The sequence below is a fragment of the Seriola dumerili genome, unplaced genomic scaffold, assembly GCF_002260705.1.
Source record: "Seriola dumerili isolate Sdu_G_001 unplaced genomic scaffold, Sdu_1.0 BDQW01001090.1, whole genome shotgun sequence".
NCBI classification, from domain to species: Eukaryota; Metazoa; Chordata; class Actinopteri; order Carangiformes; family Carangidae; genus Seriola; species Seriola dumerili.
The window spans coordinates 600,646-621,205 of NW_019175345.1; the positions used below are offsets into that span (position 1 = coordinate 600,646).

The 20,560-nt window shown below is 39.6% G+C and overlaps 1 protein-coding gene across 1 annotated transcript in view; it reads right to left on the bottom strand.

Moving 5' to 3' along the window:
• LOC111237756 (glycerol-3-phosphate acyltransferase 2, mitochondrial-like) overlaps positions 1-20,306 on the bottom strand; it is a 29,923-nt gene extending 9,617 nt beyond the window's left edge. Inside the window, exons 1-15 of the mRNA XM_022766970.1 lie at positions 20,235-20,306; positions 16,922-17,014; positions 16,538-16,602; positions 16,324-16,434; positions 15,772-15,894; positions 13,739-13,838; positions 11,905-12,038; positions 11,549-11,648; positions 8,450-8,637; positions 6,940-7,033; positions 6,348-6,418; positions 2,903-3,033; positions 2,654-2,724; positions 2,211-2,371; positions 1,985-2,088 (exon numbers count right to left, since the gene is read on the bottom strand). Of these exons, the coding sequence (XP_022622691.1) occupies positions 1,985-2,088; positions 2,211-2,371; positions 2,654-2,724; positions 2,903-3,033; positions 6,348-6,418; positions 6,940-7,033; positions 8,450-8,637; positions 11,549-11,648; positions 11,905-12,038; positions 13,739-13,838; positions 15,772-15,894; positions 16,324-16,434; positions 16,538-16,602; positions 16,922-17,014; positions 20,235-20,306 (1,618 nt within the window). The remainder of the gene's footprint in view (positions 1-1,984; positions 2,089-2,210; positions 2,372-2,653; positions 2,725-2,902; positions 3,034-6,347; positions 6,419-6,939; positions 7,034-8,449; positions 8,638-11,548; positions 11,649-11,904; positions 12,039-13,738; positions 13,839-15,771; positions 15,895-16,323; positions 16,435-16,537; positions 16,603-16,921; positions 17,015-20,234) is intronic.
• Between the last annotated feature and the right edge of the window lie 254 nt (positions 20,307-20,560).

Below are 20,560 nucleotides of genomic sequence, written 5' to 3' on the forward strand. Positions count from 1 at the left end.
TAACATCTCATTATTTGTTCTAGTTCTTTGTGCACATATACACCGTGAAAAAACTTGTGTTTGCTACAATCCAAAATAAGCAGGTTTTGGTCTATATCTAGCAAAGTATCTTATAATAACACAGTCTTTGTGTGATCTAGGATTTCCGCCATTTACGCAAATTTAGTCTTTATTTATATTTTTTATCCCCATTATCCTGCTTTCATGTGCTGGTTGGAAAGTCTTGACATCCCGATTGTTCATGTCTCTAAACAGAGCTGCCTTCACACTCCGTTTTATAATGCATTTTCAATACTGAACACAAATCATTATGGAAGAAATTAGTGTTTAATATATGGCTATTTCCATCACTGACTCAATATAACTGATTTAACTTATTTTTATCAATTGAGGTTAGCATGCATGTATCAGTCTAAAATGCAGAGGCAGTACACAGCCCACTACCCACCAGCTTCACTTCCTATACAACCAAAACAAGTCATGCGGGGATAGTGAGTCATGCAGAAATAGAGACTTTATTTCATAGAAAAAGTCGGTTCCTGTACTTCAGACAGTACAAAAATACAAAACAGTTATTTTTTACCTCCACCAGTAATGTTAAAGTAAGGCTATCTATGGCGTCACCCCAGTCTGCCTGTTAGCATAATATCTAGAAACAAAACAGCATGCATCTGAGTACAGTTTGTTCAACAGATAGTTCTCAAGGGCTCAAGGATGAGTTGATTTAATATATGGTGAGGATTTGGGATCTAGGATCTAGGCTTTCTGCCATAAGATGATTACCATATATTACTTATATATATTATACTGTGTTCCCAACCCTATTACCAGACAAGAACGCCAAAATTGAGCAATTCTACAAAACCCTGGATTATGTTCAGTGCCAATGTTTTCAAAATTCTCGCTTTCTGCAATATCTGTGCATGGCAGCTAGAGTGCAGTTAAGGTTAGAGAAAGATTGTGGTAATAGAAAATGATTTATGGTTAGGGTATATTTGAGTTCAGACAACAAAAACACTTGGGTTGAGGTTCGGGAAAAGTTAAGAATAATAAAACACACAAATATCAGGTCTGTGATCGAAGGCTAACTCTGTTTTTTTTTTGCTACATACCCATCCTCGACCCAAACCTCCACACCCTAACTTTCTGTTTGGTTACATCTTTCCATATTAGCACTGAACTCTGGCATTCATTGTCGGCACTGGATGTGAATTGTGAGGTGCAGAATCGTCCAATATGGAATTAATTCCTAAAAAATAAAGCATAATTCCTGGGGATACTGAGCTGGTTTTCCACAGCTGTTGAAAAGAATTTAATGCTCTTCTGGTATGCTGGTTCTCAGTGGTGACGATGTGACCTCTTCAAATAACTCACACTTGAGAGCGTGGTTAGCTGTTGAACTGAATGGCACTGAGGTAAATGGCGTTCAATTAATAGTATAGTGGATTGTATGATGGGTTTTCTGTTACTAAAGGGCAGCTGTGTAGATTTCAGCTAACTGTATGGATTGGAGTAGGAACTTCAAAGGTTCATGCTCCTGAGAAATGCATGCATTTTTATAACAGGGTTTAAATGAATAAAACAGGTCTGCAGAGTTGAAGTATGGTCTCATGAGGGTTTTTTCAATCTCTACACATCAATTATATTGACACATCTGGAAATTTAAAAGAACCGTAGAAACGAGATCACACATCTCTTGCTTCTTTTTAAAAGACAAAAATCTGCTGTTGCGTGTACAGTCCCTTGGCACTGCTCGAAGCTTGGTATTCCTTAAACATTAAGAATATTAAGTTCTAATACTTTAAAATGTCATGTCTCAAATTGATTTTCCATACTGATATGCCAACAGTCAGAGCCACTGCCAAGGCCTCCCACGAAAAAGAAGGTGCCTGGAGAACACTGGGTCTCAAAATGATATTCAGCCTTAAGTGCTATAAGGAAGTTTTGTCAGCTACACAAAATACATGCATGCAAAGTCACTTACCACCAACAGCTTCCAATATAAAAGCGTGTGTGACAATCTGGGCCTGGAGGGTGAGGTGAAGGATGGCAGCAAGAGAAGGACGGGCCACAATAAAAGGGTCTTTCCTAGAAGAAGAAGAAGAAAGGACAATAATGGAGAGAGAGGTTTCACTGAAAGGGAAATTGGATTTTTGATAAGCTGCAACGTTTTGCTGTGTATAGCTTATCAGTGAAAACAGAAAACCAACCTAGACGGCACTGCAGCCATGATGAGGTGAGGCGCAAGCAGAGAGAGGGAATAGTGGACAATCTCCACTAAAGTTCCCCCAAAGCCCACGTCTTTGTTCCTGAACAACAGTTCCTCCGTGAGCCAAGACACGTCACGACACAGGACAGATGCACTCACACCCTGCAGAGGAGAAGGGTGGAGAAGTTTAGCTCTAAAATCAGACGTGAGCATGAAACCATCTGGTGACATTAGTTAGAGACTGGTGGGTATGAGTCAGAAAATCACTGTCACACTCTAATAAACTAGAACGAAAACCAATTCTGTTTATGAGCCTCTTGGAGTACTGATGGATCCTTAGAGGGGCAAGGCAGAGGGGCAAGGCAGATTTGAGCACTGACAGTGCCGTGGGGAAAATTGCTCAGCAAACAAACACACACACAAACTCAAGGATGATGCTTGTACCTTGCGGTGTTTGTACAACAAAAGACTGGACACCAGACTAGTGGACATCACAGCCATGCAGGAAGTTGCAGCTAGAAAGAGGGAAAACACACACACACACACACACACACACACACACACACACACACACACACACACACACACACACACACACACACACACAGATAATGCGGCCCAATTTGCATACCATTAAAACAGCTTATAAAGATTCATTTACGATTCAGCAGGGGTACATAATCCTGGACCTACAGAAGATGAGGTGGAGGATGATGGCGATGCTGAGGTCTCTCTCTGGATGAGTTGGCTCTTCCTGTTCAGACGCATAATGAGAAGAAGGCAGGAGCCACGACATCCGCCTCCGTCCAAACACACTTTCAGTTCTTCAGAGAGAAAGTGAAATGAGGAGAGAAGGGTGTCAGGATGAATTTACAGTAAGTTTATCTTAGGTTGTGTCAAACTATTTATACTCCTTGCTCCTAAGATTTTCACGAACTCACACCTCATTTTTTAATCCTATTTATGGTCTGAATTTTTTATTCAACAGCCATTACTGTATTTACATTCACTGATTGCGTCTCTATATACTAAAGTTGTTTTGTTAGTGGTGAAGTCCGCCATATAATCCAGTGCAATTTTACCGGTCAATTTTGACGGTCATTTTCAATGCGTGGAGTAATGGAACAAGATGGAGTTGCTAGATGAAGAGCTTCAAAGTAACAATGCCCAGTCGTTGTGTAGAAAACTATGTGCGCAGCATGAAACCAGATCGCAGCTGCCATGATGGAAAATGGCCAATTTATTGAGCGACTTTTTATGATAACAACTTAAGTTTGTTTTGTTGCACTGTAAACAGATACACCAGTTGCTCTTCTGTTTTATTTCTGTCAATGAAGCTGTTCCAGGAGTGTTTGCTGCAGCATTAAACCTCACTTTCTGTTACCACAGCAACGGCAGTTGTTGCCAAATTCACCAGTACTAAAAACTTCAGGATTACAAGTTTAAAGAAGAATAAAAGTTGGTAAAGAGTCGAAAAGAAAAGATACTGAAGACCTTATGCTATTTAAGTGTGTTGCACTAAACCATATTCATTGTCAAGAGAATTGCATAACAAATATGGATCCCAGGATAAGTATTATTTGTTCCAGCTGAAGAAATTGAATGTTTCATTTAATGTCACATGGGATTTTTCCATAATGATCAATTCACTTTTATTACAATATTTTTGGCCAAGTATGAGAAAAAATTAGCTGAATGTCAAGAAATCTCTTTACAACCATTAAGAGAGTTCAGTGGTTGACTCAACACCACATTTGTAACAATAAAAGGAATGTGTGTGTTGGTAAAACAACTCTCAAGGTTCAGTCTCTTAGGTGCATACAAGGATATAAAATTGCAGCTGTATCACTCAAAAACTGAGGTGTGTGCAATACATTTTAAGACCTGCTTATCTGAGGCTTACTGGAGTGATATAAGCATTATTTATGGTTCTTAGCTGTGCAAGTGAGAGATATACAGGCACTGAGCACTTTATTAGGAACAACATACTCCCGTTGCTCGGCAAACAGCATGAGCTCTCCATGGCATGGATTCCGAAAGAAATTGGAAACACTGCTTTAAGATTCTGGTCCATGTTGGCATCACATCACATAATTTCTGCAGATTTATCAGCTGCACATTCAGGCTGCCAATCTCCTGTTCTACCAGCTGTCAAAGGTGTTCTACTGTATTCAGATCTGGTGACTGGGGAGACCACTGAAGTTCACCGGACTCATGGTCACCTTCATGAAACCAGTTTAAGATGACATTTTCTTTGTGACATGGTGCATTATCATGCTGGAAATCACCATTAGAAGATAGTAAATTCTGGCCATGAAGGGAAGCGTATGGTTCGCAACAACAATCAGATAGGCTTTGGCATTCAAACCATGATTGATTGGTATTAAGGGGCTCAAAGTGTGACAAGAAAACATTCCCTACATCATTACACCGCCACCTCCAGCCTGAACTGTTAGACACAAGGCAGGTTGGGTCCATGGATTCATGCTGTTGGTGCCAAATTCTGACCCCACCATCTGCTGCCTCATCAGAAATCCAGATTCATCAGACCAGGCAACATTTTTCCAGTCTTTAACTGTCCAGTTTTGGCCTCAGATTTCTGTTCTTGGCTGAAAGGAGTGGAGCCTGATGTGGTCTTCTGCTGTTGTAGGTCATCCGCCTCAAGGTTGGACATGTGCTCTCTCAGATGCTCTTCTGCTCACCACACTTGTGAAGAGTGGTTATCTGATTTATTGTAGCGTTTCTGTTAGCTACAACCAGTCCGACCATTCTCCTCTGACGTCTCTCTTCAACAAGGCGTTTCCGTCTGCAGAACTGCGGCTCTCTGGATGTTTTCTGTATTTGGCCCCACTCATTCTTATGATTGATATTAGAATTAACTGAAGGTTCTGACGTGCATCCTCTGGATTTCGAGCATCTCTCTACTGTCATTCATTCATTTTCTACCGCTTATCCTCTAGTAGGGTCGCGGGGGGGCCGGAGCCTATCCCAGCATCTTTTCGGGCGAGAGGCGGGGTACACCCTGGACAGGTCGCCAGTCCATCGCAGGGCAAACACATAGAGACAGACAACGATTCACACTCACAGCCACACCTATGGTCAATTTAGAGTATCCAATTAGCCTAGTCCCCATTTGCATGTCTTTGGACTGTGGGAGGAAGCCGGAGTACCCGGAGAGAACCCACACAGGCACGGAGAGAACATGCAAACTCCACACAGAAAGATCCCGTGTCCAAGGACCCAGGACTCGAACCCGGAACCTTCTTGCTGTGAGGCGACAGCGCTAACCACTGCACCACCGTGCCGTCTTCTCTACTGTCATGTGATCGGATAATTGCATGAATAAGCAGTTGTGTTCCTAATAAAGTGTACAGTAGTGTATCAGAGAGTGTGCCATGTCTTGCTTTGTTAATACACAAGCCCTACAGACAGTGACACTGGGAATAAATAATCTGTGGGTGTATGCACCTCTGAGATGAGTGTCTGTATGTGAGGACTTTTAATTTTCATTAGGGCAGCCCTTATTTTCCCTGTATTTTTAATACATCGGAACAAAAAAGAGGCTTCAAAAGCTGAAACCTCAGCAGCTGGGGACGAACAAAATGTGTGAGCATGGCAGAGACACAGTGTAAAGTACCAGAGCATGTTAATAATGTAGAAATGCACAAAGAAGTAAAACTGCTCACTTGTTGATAACAATCCAATCTAACTGTCCCTCTCTACCTCTTTTCATCCATCACTCGCCATCTCTTTCACTCAGGCTGTTTTTCCTGCTTTCGCTCTCTCAGAAGAATTAAACATTTTAAGGGAGAAGCCACTTTGCTCGTCAGAAGCCAAGCAGAGATTGAGCAAGGATGTTATTTTCTCTCTGTTATCTTTTTCACTGGCAGACTGTGTAATGTTGATGGTAATTGGACCGAGTCTAAGAGGATGGAAACTCATCAGGGCTTGCATCATATCTGCGCCAGATTTAAGGTTTAGAGGAAAGTTTATCTTCAAAGTTTAAGAGAAATTAACTTTTCAATTTCACAGATGTTAGATAAAACACAGTCCAAATCTGAAACCCATTGTCTTTTGTTCATATACAGTATCAACACTCACTTGTGCATACAGGTTCGTACACAGGTGGCTTGATTACCTGTTGTTGAGGATAACAGGCAGCAACAGGTCCTGTAGAGGGAGCCATTCATCTACTCTGCACCTCCCTGACTACGCACTATCATTCTTACAACCACACACACACACACACACACACACACAAAAAGGATCATGTATGCACACACGCTCTCTCATAGAGCTGCAAAGTGGTCTCTCTAAACCATTCAATAATGATGTTCCGGTTAAGTAAATTCAGAAAATTAGACAAAGTTTGTATTAAAACAGTTAATTCCATCTATTATCCATTCCTCTATTATTACTACCACATTTTAACCTTCAACTGCATGATGAGGGGATAAGAAAAGTCCTTCTCTCGATTTTGGTTTCTTTCTGATCATACTGGATTGCTTTTTCTCTTGAGGTCTCATGAAATCAGTCAAATCAATCAATCTGATAAGGAAACATTATTTTTGGTTGAACTGCTCACAATAAATGTTCACACTAACACTTATGGCCTGTGATGATGTCATGAGCAGACATAATAAAGGGTTTAAATGATTTAACAACGGCAACAACGGCTACAAATGATAAGACAAGCTACACTTTGATGACTCGCTCTATCTGATGTGCACCTTGAGGGAAAAGGGCTGCGCGAGATGGATCCTCACACTTCCTCCTGGTCTCCCCCAGAGAACAGACCAAAGCCACTGCAGCACAGTGCTTGAGCTGACCTGCGAGGATATATAACACACACAAGCACACCCACACACAACAAGCACATGCGTGCGCGCGCACACACACACACACACACACACACACACACACACACACACACACACACACACTCTTAAGAGTGCTACATACAGCGGAGTTATTATTACATCATAATGAGGTCTTTGCCTTTAGGAGCGACATTCCAACAGCAACACTAATGAGCAGGATCTGAGATGAGCACTATGATAAATAGCCAGTCTCAGAGAGAGAGTGTGTGTGTGTGTGTGTGTGTGAGAGAGTACGGGAACTGTGTGTACTGTACTTTATATGCAATGTGTCTGAGTGACAGAACAAAATGATGAGGCGAGGACCTTATTATGGCAATTAACTGAAAGTAACACCCACTCTCCAGTATCGTAAGTGCAGATAACAGAGGGCAAGACTAATGGAGACTAATAGCCATCACCTTGAAAATATGAAATGCAAACCTCAACTAATCAACCAACATTGGCTGGTGAGAAATTGGAAAGCAAAGCTGTGAAACAAGACTCTCAAAACTATCACTGGCAGACGAGATTGAGACGACAGCTTTAGTTATGTCATAAAATATAAATGGAAGTTAATATTGATGAATTTTGTAACTATTATTGTTCTTTGTCTTACTTCTATTTGGGAGATAACCATGGAACTGCAGTTCTCATTATTGTTTGGGTAATATAAACAGGAAGTATAATGTTACTATGGATTCAGTGAGTTATGCTGTGGCCTGCAACTTGAGCCTTGGGCATTGACTTTTTAGCCTACATTTGTGTACATTTCAGAAAACTGGAAACATTAGAGTAAGCTGAATTAGTTATCATCAGTTTCTGTTTGCAATGTTCCCATATATGTACAGACACCCTAACCCTTTTCAATACAGTTCTGGAGTGTCTTTTTTTATATGATTTCTAAGCAGATTTGTGGATATTAATTAGTGATGGACACTTAAGATACTCATGAAGTGTAACTCACAGTGTAATTGAAATATGTGTATCATGTCTGTGCATTCAGATTTGACCGACCGAGTCCAATTTTTGATGCAAATTGTAACAATCTGGCACTAAGAGTTTTAAAGTACATTCATTTCATCCATGAGTTTTGTGCCACAGCTATTGCTGCAGTTTCAACTGTTGACCTTGATGGTGAGTGGGGCCAAATCATTGTGGCAAACTAAAGTAACTGACTTCCTGTTGTTTTAAGAACACCGCCATGCACCTGTCCCTTAGAGCTCACACAGTGTTTTTACATTACATCTCCTCCTCTTCCTCTGAGGCGCATCTCGCAGTGTGAAAAACCCTGTTCTAAACCAAACCTGTTCCCTTGCGTCTGAGGGCATTATAGTTACAGATGGCTCTTATTAAATGTCTGCTTGCAAGTGTGTGTTTACACACATCTACCTGTATGTTGGTTTTGGGCACGCAGTCGTAGGAGATGCCCACAGGGACCAGACTGACATCGGGGACAGATCCCTCTTTGATGAGCTGTCTGATGCGAGCCAGCCACTGGCCACCTCGGCCAGACTCTGCTGACACTCCAACACTTATCACCTGGCCCTCACGTAGCAGCTCACGTACCAGCTGAGGAGGGAGGAAAGAGAAAGGGGGAGAGAAAAAGATGGCAGAGACAAAGGTCTGAAAAGTACTGGCAGCAGGGGAGCAATTAACATAAAATGCCTGCCATGCATTTTTAAAATATACATAAGCAATACAAAAAACAGAGTGTGTAGGGCAACTGAGGGAGGAGAAGTCAAAATGCAGGAAGCAGGCACGATAAAGAGCAGAAATAAAAAGGAACTGCAGGGAACACTTCATGACATTCAGAGACACTTCCCTTGCCCCAAATACTGTTTTCCCCCTACAGACAAGAATAATTCAATAACCGTTGAACAGAAGCTAAGTGGGCTTGCACTCAATAAACAATAAAGGTCTATTAACATTGAAATACAACCAATAAACAAACCTGCTTTCTCACGCACAGCCAATATGCTTACTCACATAAATGGTCAATGAAAAAAAAAAAAAAAAAAAAAATTACTTACTGCATCACTCATAAACAACTTGTTTATGTTCCACTGTGGCTGTAGTCTTGTAGATTAATGTCAGACTGAGCCATTTTATTGAGCTGTACAGCACAATATTGATCTTAATAAAGCCAGTAACTCCTCCAAATGAAATACATCTTTAGGGAAACTGATACAAAACACAAAGAGCTCCCTTGCTAGATACAATGACAGGAAGATATTAATGATGAACAGGCATTGATCATTGATAAAAATCAGGTAAATAGAGGCACTTAGACAAAGGACTCAAGGAAGGTACTTGAGGAAACTATGATAGATGCAAGAGAGGACAGAGAAGAGTGAGCCATTAATACTGACCATGAAAATCTCCAAAATAAGGAAAAAAAAACACAAATTACCTTCTCATAAAATAGAAACAACCTTCTCAGACCTGCCAAGCTCACACAATCAAACTAACCACCATTATTCTTGTTTCTTCCCCCTCTCCTCATTGCTTTGTCACTCCAGGCAACTCCAAAGCTGCAATCTCTGTAGCAAAACTCATGCCCCTTGGTAATTTTGAGAATGAATAGAGAGTGGGATGAGGCTGGGGAATGAGGGAGAGGGGGAAAAGGCAGGTTGTATTCTGATTGAGGAGCTGACTGTGATAACACTCTACGAGTGCAATGAAAAGTGTGTGTATGTGAGGGAGAATGAATTGAACCGCATGCACATACACTAAACAGCCAAATTGCAAGGACAGGTATCTTTTGCTTACCCTGTAATTTTATATAATTACCTGCTGTCTATGAAAGGTTTTTTCAACAAAATGCATTAGCATCATGTTTTCTGATTCATGGCCATCTACAAGTGAACAGAATGTTTTTGGTTTCATATACACAGCTAATGAGGAACCGCTCCAACAGTCAGGCTGGAATGACTTGTACCAAAGGGTGTTTTTATGGTTGGTGACTCTGAGAGGGGTACATGAAACCTGAATTAACTTTTGACTGTTGAAGGGTATATTTGCATATGTGAAAACAACTGCTAAAAGCCGTCTGTGGCTCAAGGAGCTTTGGAAAATGTTACAGATATAACTATACTTAAGTACAATAATTTAAGTCCATTTTCTGCAAGACTGCAAGTCTGAAGCAGAAACTGCACCTTTGATTGACTATCACTGATCACAAGCCCCCTGCCATGAAATTTGGTTCTGATATTCAGGTTTATCCCAATTTCCTTCATTGCATCCACGTTTCCCTTACTTCTCTTCCTTGCATCTTAGTCCCTCCCACTTAAGACACAAGGAGGGATGGAAGGAAAAGCTGTGAGGAGAGAGGAATAAAGGAAACATGTTTTTGGAGACATGTCCTTTCCTCTGAACTGTTATCTAAAGCGACATCCCTTTCTGACAGTGGCACTGCTGGATCAACTATCATATGGCTTTAACAGCTGTACTGCAACCTTTCCCATATATGTACTAACCACATAAAAAATGACCACCACCAGCACAGTGTTGTTTTCAGTCTCTCTGCAAGTTTCCCCATAAAAAAACAGTTTGACAAACATCATGTGTTTGTGACACATTTTCTAAAAACTTTCTGTATTTATACTGTGTACACATCAGCCGAACCGCAGAATGTAAATTGACTTCTCTGCTCCGGCACTGACTGAATGCACATGAAACATTTCTGCTAGCGGAAACTTGTTTTTTTTATTTTTATTTATTGATTATTTGTGTCAACATTTATTGTTATTCAGTTTGTAGATTCATTATTTAATAATGCAGGCTGCAATTAGAACATCTTATAATTTGGTGAATGTATTTATCAATCCAAATGTTTGAGGGAAAATTAAAATTAAGTAAATACATCTCATATCAAATTAGGAAATGATGTTAGACATGTAAAAAGTGGTTATTTCTGAAAGACATCAGACTCTCCTCCTCTCTCAGAATCTCTTATCCATGATACAGGGCCAGTGTGTAGGATTTAGAAGTATCTAGCAGTGAGGTTGCAGGTACCAACCAACTGAATACCCCTCCCCTGACCCTTCCCTGTCCAAGCGTGTAAGAGAACAGATTGTGACCTTTGGGTAATTTAAAAAACTCGAAAGGCCTTCTCTAGAGCCAGTGTTACCGTAGAAACATGGCGGTGCAACATGGTGGGCTCCATGGATGAGGACCCACTCCCTAAGTAGATATAAAGGGCTCATTCTATTACTATTACATTCAGTTTGTGCCAATAGATCCCCCTAAATCCTACACACTGGTCCTTTAAAAGTGTAAATAACAGATAACTCAGAGAAAAATATTTCTCATCGATAAAGAAATTTATGGTTTATGGCCAGATCTACATCAATCAGATCTACAGATCCAAATTTTTTTCATTTGATGGTGATGCTGTAATACGGTTTCAGAACAGTATGGTCAGCTGCAGCGTCCAATCACTAACAGATTTCTAATCAAGGTGTCAAAACATCAGACTTACAGAGGTCATGACGGGTGAGAACAGACTGTCCTTCTCAGCTTCCTGCTCAGTCAGCACAGAGGGTGGCAGGAGGACTACACCTACTTTCTGCAGGATTGATCTATAGGATAAATAGAGGATAATGTATCTCAGACATCACTATTTTAACTTAGAAGCTTGGAGTGATGATGCATTTTCACACTATGTTAAAATTAAACTGCGTGGCCTTAATAGGGTGCTTAGGGTGTATATAAGTGATTCAGCACCTCGTTCCTGGCCAAAAAAAAGGGTGTTTCTGAGGATACCGTATGTTTATTGTTATCTCAGTGCAATTTGCCTGGCAGCTTCTATGTGACTTTGTATGTCTATGACAATACCTTAAGGAGGAGCTGTGAACCTGGAGAGGACACACGGTGTATGGAACCCTCAGATTGTGACAGAAGAGCACCAGAGGGATGAGAGCACAGTCCATGATGCTCTGACGCACATGCACATAAACCAGCAGAGATCCCTGAATTATAAAACAGAAGCAGTTTTAGATAAACAACATTCTTCACATTGGCATTCATTATGGCAAACAACAGAGGACTGTGCAGAGGTGACGCACAGTTTACGAGTGTTTCTGTGCCTTTATATTTGCTCAATATTATAATCAAGCCCAACAAGCTTCAGATAGTATCAGCAGAATGGAGTCAAGAAAACACATGTTTAATTTAAAGCCAGCAGAGATACAAAATCAGACAATCCTAGTATTTTTTGAGATGCAGGCAGAGATCAAGTATATACAGTACATGGGGAGTACGTTTAAGTGAGTGCATGTACTGTATGAGGTGAAAGCATGCAATGAATGTTTTTTTCCCAAGGTCAACAACAGCTCTATTATTCTGTACGTGGCTTTTTATCTTTTGAGTAGCATTTAATCTTTTTTCATTACAGACATGGAAATGAAGAGCTACTATCGCAAACTCAATTATATATTGAGTGAAGTCAAAGCGGAGAGAGAAAACATGATTGCACTTTTGTGGATATGATAGTGTCACTACAATAAAAAAGGTAATAAGGTTCCCAATAAAAGTGCTGCAATATTAAAACTGTGTAAATAGTCAAGTCTTACTACTTTTTTAAAAAAGCAACAACTGAAAACATGTTTATTGCTTTTCATTTTTGTTTACCATCTTTGAGTTTTATACTAACTTATCCATCTGGGAAACCTGTCGCCAAAATCTTAATAAAAGACAATACATTGATGATTTATCAGTTACACTGACCTGATATGCACCTCAAAGTTTTTATCTTTTATTTCATCTGTAATAAGTACAAAGTAAAAAAAAAAAAAAAAAAGGTTTTAAGTGAGATAGATGAGGACATGTAAATCATGCTGAGAGTACCACAAGCATTTGGACACGACGATAAAGCATTTTTAAATCCATAGGTTCCATATGTTTCTAATTTATGTGTTAGGGGAAATTGAGACACTCAAGATAAATCAAGAATTCAGCCCATTTTACATTTCCCCTATTTCCACGTTTCAAAAATGCAGTTAGAAAAATTAAAAATCTAGTTTAGAAGAGAGGACACTTTTTTGAGAAACCCTGAATATGCACAGAAAACCAGCTGACAACCACTGAAAACCATAAGCCTCCGTAGATTTTTTTTTCTCCCAGATTTGCCTTAATTGATGTAAAATACTGCATTTCTGTGAGATTTAAGGTAAATACATAGCTCACTGAATTCATTCATGCCCATCCTGAACCTCTGCAACAGCAGCCTCACTCAGAGTTATTTACTTGTTTTTATTTAGTCAACCATGTAATTAGAGTTGTGTAGTGTTCAGTAAAAAAACTCATGAGAATAATTAAGTATAACAAGGCAAGTAAGAGAAACTTTTTTCCCCAGACCTTTAAAAATAATCACGTTTAGATTCTCACATTTTTGTTTACCTTGAAATATTTTCTAGATGTATTCAAACTATACGGTAGCTGTTTATTATATCATTAGATGGCAGTACAAACTAATTTCACATCCTAAGTGAGGATGTGTGTGGAGCCAAAACATCACAGTATCTATCGTCCAAACACAAAGGGTAATTTTCCATGTTTTGTAGGAAGAGCTGACACTCTGGGGTAGCAGTTCTGGGCACATTTAATCATCTGTGAAGAAAAAAGTGAGGGCATTTCATCTGCATGTGCACGTGTTTATATACACTTGTACCTCTTGTGAGACTTTGTGCAAATCCGGCAGATGGTTGAGGTTAACTTCAATACTGCCAAATACAGAAGCAAACATCTTCAGCATCACCCAGCTCACGAATCTAGTTAGGAAAGGATAGTATGAGAATAGTTGTATGGAAAGAAGGAAGAAAGAAGATGAAAAATAAATGACTGGAGATAATGAGAACAAGGGGACAATGTACACAAGAGAATAATGGATGGATACATGATGAAGCTAAGAGAAAATCGTCACCTATAATCTGATGTTGAGCAAAGGGAAGCCACAGCAAAGAAAGCGAAGATGGAGTTAAGTGTGACAACATGTAAATGAGATAGATGGGAGTGAGACAAAGTGGGGATAAGAGGAATGGGGATGAGAAAGAAACTGATGACACAGGGAAGAAGCAAAACAGAAAAGCGATAAAGAGGGGTGTGTGTGTGTGATGGTGACAGCTGTAGATAGAGATGAAGTCTGAGGCTGTAAATGTGGGCGAGAGAGAGAGAAAGAGAGAAGAAGGAAAAAAGAAAGAGTAGGGCAGATTTTGAGAGGAGATTCCTACGACTAAAAGAAAGCCAAAAAAGTTTCAAGAGAAAAAAAAAGAAGCCAGAAGTTTCCGCTCCATTTCACCAGACATTTACAGAATTTCTAAGACTGTCTGTAGCTACAGGAACAGGCTCTTTTTAGACCTGACAGAGTCATACCACCCGATTTCAATTTTAAATACAACACGCATCTCTTTGCCGCGAGCGATCAAAGTGTATTGCATATCCTCCACTGCCCATGGACAAGTTTATGCCTCAACAACTGTCAGTCATCTTGAAGAGCATGATAAATGACTGATGCACCAGTAGGTAGTCACATATGAAATATTTGCAATCAGACTACATCCTATAATGTGGTACAGTATATGAGCCATTTCTGTGGCACCAGGTTTACAACCTTTTTGCTCAGTTTATTGTTGTTTATTCCTTTCTGTTGTGCCATAGAGTAGCCAAAACAAAGGAGGTATTTTGGGCATCCAGGTCCCAGGTCTAAATGTCCTGTTCACTTTCTGGAGAGACAATGTTAGACTGACAGTTTGACTGCTTCGATAGGGCCCAGGTAGGTGTGAAACTCAATTAAAAAAAAAAAAAAAAATTAAAAATTAAAAAAAAACATTAGCAACTGTTCGTTCTTTGATAACTAGAACTACCGGCTTCCACCAACCAGTCATGCTACAGTTTACATCTATGTCTGAACTGTGTGTGAAGACTTTGAAGGAATTTAATAAAAGGTATTAGTTGTATATTGCAAATTTTATTATTTATTTTATACTTAATAATTACATTCATCTTTGAATTTACTTAAACATTCAGTTAAATTGCTAGTAAATTCTTAAATAAAAATTATTATTTTAAATTGAATTAAATTAACTATCATATCTATTAAATAAAGAATATTAAACAGAAGTCAATCAATTACATTAAATTAGATTTCATTACATTAATTAACTTCATAGATCTATTAAATATGCTCAATTAAATTATTTTGATTACAGTGACCTTGACCTTTGACCACCAAAATCTAATCAGCTTATCCTTGAGTCCAAGTGAACATTCGTCCAAAATTTGAAGAAATTCCCTTAAAGTTCCTGAGATATCTGGTTCACAAGAATGGGACAGATTCCCCCGAAAATGTAAATGCAGTAGTAAAATCTATATTAAAAAAACATTTTATCATAAAGGAAGTTGAAATAAAAATATACCTTTTGTATCCAAATATAAAAAATAATGTATAAATGTACAAATAATATAAATAATTATTCTATAAGATATAAGCTAAGAAGTGTTTCCATTTGGAAGAAGATTGAAGAATATCACGAAAAGAAAGGTTTCAAAAACTCTATTAATATTCCCTTTCTTGTTACTTCTAAGTTGAAGAGTTGTACAGCTGAGCTTTAAATCAATACACAAAGGTATTTTACTAATACATAAACAATACACAACCTGACCCTCTGCCCATCAGTGCACACATACAAAAATAAACACACAAACCGTAAGAGGCCAGGGGAGATGCAGGTTTTGATGAGGGGGAGGAATGGTGAGAGGCGGTTGAGTTGCCCTCGGCTGTCTGCCCCCTCAGGTGCTTTGTGCTCTGCTGTGAGCACCTCCTTCACCCTGAAACACATGGTCACAGGACAGCAGGGTTAACACCACACAAAGCCTCTTTTGTTCTGCACACAGACAAGCACCCGCCTGCCAGTAAGACAACAACAACATCATCTTTGAGTGAAGAGGTTACATAAAGGTTAAACTCAATTACATCGAAGGAGAGACAACAACACATACGAACTGAAGACTTGGTGACAGAGATAGGGAAAATGTGACGACAGTCCCAAGTTATCCCATTTCTCTTCATTCACTCTGCACAGACCCCATGATAGCCTTAATTTTCTGTATCTTTGTTTGTGTCTCTTATCTCCTCCCCTCCTCTCTCTTTCCCTCTCTCCTGAACTGAAGGAGCCCGTTTCATTTTCTATATCTCTGCCTATCATTTATTTACTCTCCTCTGGCATCTCTACTCCTCTCCTCTTTCCCCTCAGGTACCTGTTGCTCTGACAGACTCTCTCCAGTCTGTTGCTAACAGGACTCGCGTAAACCTTGCACCCACTCACAAACAGAGCACAGCACACCCTCCGCACCAGCCAACCTCGATACCTGCGACAGAAAACACACAATTCAGAGGCAGAAAATGTGCATGGGTGAGTGTATTTGGACTTAAAAGATGCATTTGTCTAAACACTGTAGATTCTATTACTACCTGGTTTGCGTCTCGTTGACACTCAGCAGGTTGTGGAAGCCCAGGGAGGAGTTTTGTCCAAGCTTCTTGCGCTACACCATGACAGAAAACAGCAACCGACAATGAGATCTGTTTAACCCAATCTAATTCAAGGATCTATCAAAGCATCTTTACATCCACTTAACAAGCTTAGTGAGTCATGTAAGGTCAGTATCTTTTCGGTCACTGAAACTGTTCTATTGTTTATTACAGGATTTAGTACAAATCCACAGTCCTGGATTACAGAAATTAAATTTGTGGATGGTTTCAAAATACAGCCTACCTCTCTCATTAGTCGTGCTTTCTACCTTCCCTTTCCTCTCTTTTCTCTCTCTAACCTTGTTTGGCCCCTCCACTCCACTCCACACTCACCAAGCTGTCAGGGGTGCACTGGTGGCAGCACTGGCCCACAACTGGTCTGAACTTGCCAAGACAGGGCGGCACAGTCGTTAGCTTTTTCTTGATCTTCAATTCCCATGACAGCTGAGAGGGAAACCCACACACCCACACACACACACCCACACAAACACACCCACACACACAAATACAAGGGGACTGCAACCACATCCACTTATTGAAGTTACACTCAGTTGCCAGTTTATTAATTACACCTAGCTAAACCTAGTACAGTCTTGCAATAAATCCTCCTTCATTAAAATCATAATTTTCAGTTAGTGCTGAAACTGTTTTAGAGAGGTGTTGATTCAACTGTATGATCACTCTGGAGGCTGCAGTTTGTGGAGCTCCTGATTGAATTGTTGTAGATATTTTTATATTATTTAGTGCACCCTACTTATATCAGTGAGGGTAGTCTAATCAACAGAAACACCTCTCTGTATAATGCAATACAATTCAACAACAACACAAACTGCAGCCTCAAAAACGGCCATAAAGTTCAATCAACAATTATAACAATCATGATGGTAGGATATATTGCAGGACAGTTGCATTAGAATGCATTAGTTTTAGCTAGGTGACCTACCTAATAAACTGATTTACTATAACTTATTGTATATAGTAATGCACAGAGACTAGACTGGACTCTCATTTGGAACAGGATAAGTCAGATATACCGGATAGGTGAATCACCTAGTAATGATATAGCCAGTGAGGTTTACATGCACTTTATCAATTTAAGAGTTTTCAGTGTTTCAGTAAAATGATTTCTTTATGTATACAACCAATCTGATTTCTGTAATTGGGGTACAGAATCAGAGAAACCCAATTTTCCCAGCTAGATTTCTCTGCTGATTACTTGGCCATGTATATGAATAACTGCATTTGTAATTGTTTCTTTCATGTAGACATGTGCCTGACAAAAAATAGGATAGAAAAATAATCATTCTGACAGCAGAGTGACGAGATTATAGCAGAGAACATTACACACAGCAATGCATCTTTATAGCCAAAATAATTCCACCCACTAACGCTAACACAAAGTAGCCTCCAAAAGTCCAAATAAGTCTGCTTTTCCACACACATTAAATGTCATCTTACTGTCGGCAAGCCACATTTGATTTCACCAGCTCTTCAGAAAATATAAAAGCACTGGTGAATTGAAAGAGAGAAGAAATTGCCAGTTTAAATGTTTCGATTTTTTGCTCTTGATTTTATTATGAGTTTGTTATGATTTCTGTGTTGCTATGATTGGTTTAACTCTGAATCCATGGGAGCATGCAATATCTTGCAGTGCAGTAAATATTAATACAGGGCCCATATGAGACCCAGTATCAGGCAGTCAGCGCACATCAAGCATAAACAGCTCATGCACTGAGACACCAGACTGTGTACCGTGTACTAATCAACCAGACTTGATTGCTGGTCAGTTGTACAAATATTTGTATTATGATGACAAAGAGCAGCGATAGCCATCAATTATCATGCTATGGGCTGTTACTGTGCCTCAAAGTAAGTGTTAGTTAGGATTCAGACTGATTACCCCGTTTACATTAAATTACCTAATGAATCTCCTAAAATCAATGGCACTTTCTCCTGGTTGACTGATGATGATGGATCCCAGAAAACTGAGCAGCTGACTTGAATCAGCGACCTGCCAAGAAAATGTCAATTTAAAGACAGAGCATGACTGTAATGACAAAGCTCGAACTATCAATAATTCAAATGGCCACACTAGCTCAGAGGAAATGTATAAGAAAGAAGGGAGGGAGAAGGGAGAATTGTAGTGTCATCAGGCTAAGACCACATACCAGCCTAGGCGTTAAAGGGATAGTTCGACATTTTGGGAAATAGGATTTTTCACTTTGCTGATCACGTCTACCTTAAAGGACTATACCAGGAAACCCTATGTGCTTACAACTTATATTACCGACAACCATTTTGCAATTCTTGCAAATGGTGCTGTCATTTTTAAATACATTGACCTTCCTCCCTGGGGCCCATTGGATTCAGTTCATTTTAGTATGCTATCAAAATCAGCTCATAATTAATTGTAATGAAATGCACTGGTGAGTTGAGTTTTAATTGTGTTAAAATCATAGAGTCATCTGTGAATCCTTCCTGGTGGTGCATTCATGTGCTGAAGTGAGCATCTGACAAGAGACATTCAGCTGCCACAAAGCAAAGCATTCATAAGCTATGGTGTCTTGAAACTCAACAGAGAATTCAAATACTACCAGACATGAATGTTATAAAGACTTGTCATAAATTTGACAGCTGTACTGAATCATCTATGAAAGTTATTTTGATGACCTCAGAGTGGAAGACAGTTTTAGTTCTGCAAAGCAGTAATGTTTTCATGACAAAATGTCACACAGCGAATATCACAACAAGGAGCAACAGCAAGAAGATGATTTCACTTTCTACAGGGCAACTGTTGTACCGTCAGTTACAGTTGTGCAGTAAGTCCCTCATCACTTACATTGGAAGCGCTTTAGGAAGAAATCTCTGAGGGATTAGTTAGAGCATTCACTCTTTATGCAAACCTAAAGGCCCCTTTTCTAAGTTGACAGAAACGTGGTAAAATCTGTGGTTGTCAATCCAAAATGCCAAAATGGTGGTTCTAGATCGCACTGTGAGACACATCCACCGATGGCCGATGTGGAGCACAGACCTTGGCAACCAAATACATGCTGTGGCATAATTCAGACAGTGTCATTTCTCACAGTGACAGCTGCTATGACCCACATCCACCAAAACAATCGAGGCCAAAGGTAAAAAATAATTTAAAAAAAGATCTGCTGCATTTTTAAAACTCAGACAAGCTGATGGCGAGCCTCTTCTCTCATATGCTTTTTTCTGTTTACATCATGGTGCTATTATTCACCACTCATTCATTGCACAATTTTACATGCTTCAAATTGATATCATATGGTCTGACACAAATCGAGACCAAGATTTATTAGACCCATCTCACACAATGTGACCTCCTGGGTTGGCTCCACTTTTTACACAGAGATATGAGATTAGTCTCTCTTCATTTAATTACAAATAAGCATGTTTCCAAAAATGTAAAAAAAAAAAAATTCTTTTCATTTTCTGATGGATCAGTATGACTCACTGACACATCACATCCTGTGATTTGGTAAATATCAAACAGAATTAAGCACGTGGGTCTGTGCATGTTCTCTCGTGATTGTGAAGAACAAAGAGTTTGAGATTAGTGCTCATGGAGTAAGTGGGGGATGACAGTGGGAGTGAGTCATGCAGGCAGTGTTCTTACTGCAGGTCTATTCTGCTGATTTGATGGAAGGACCATGTCTTTGTTTATCCCGTCACTCTTCTCCTGCACCATGGTGAGCCCCCTGCAGACTTTTAACCAGAGACCTACCATAAAAAAGATTGGGGGAAAAGAGTTACACAGCGCCATGTTAAAGCAGCACTTTCTCACATTGTGTTGGGTAATAGGGACTGTTCTCTGAGCACATGTGAATGTGAGTGGGTAGTCATTTTAGGAGCTTTACGAAACAAAACCAAGCTTTGAAAAAAGGCTTCATCTCTCCAATTTAAGAAAATAAAGAAAAAAACACACACACACAAACACACACA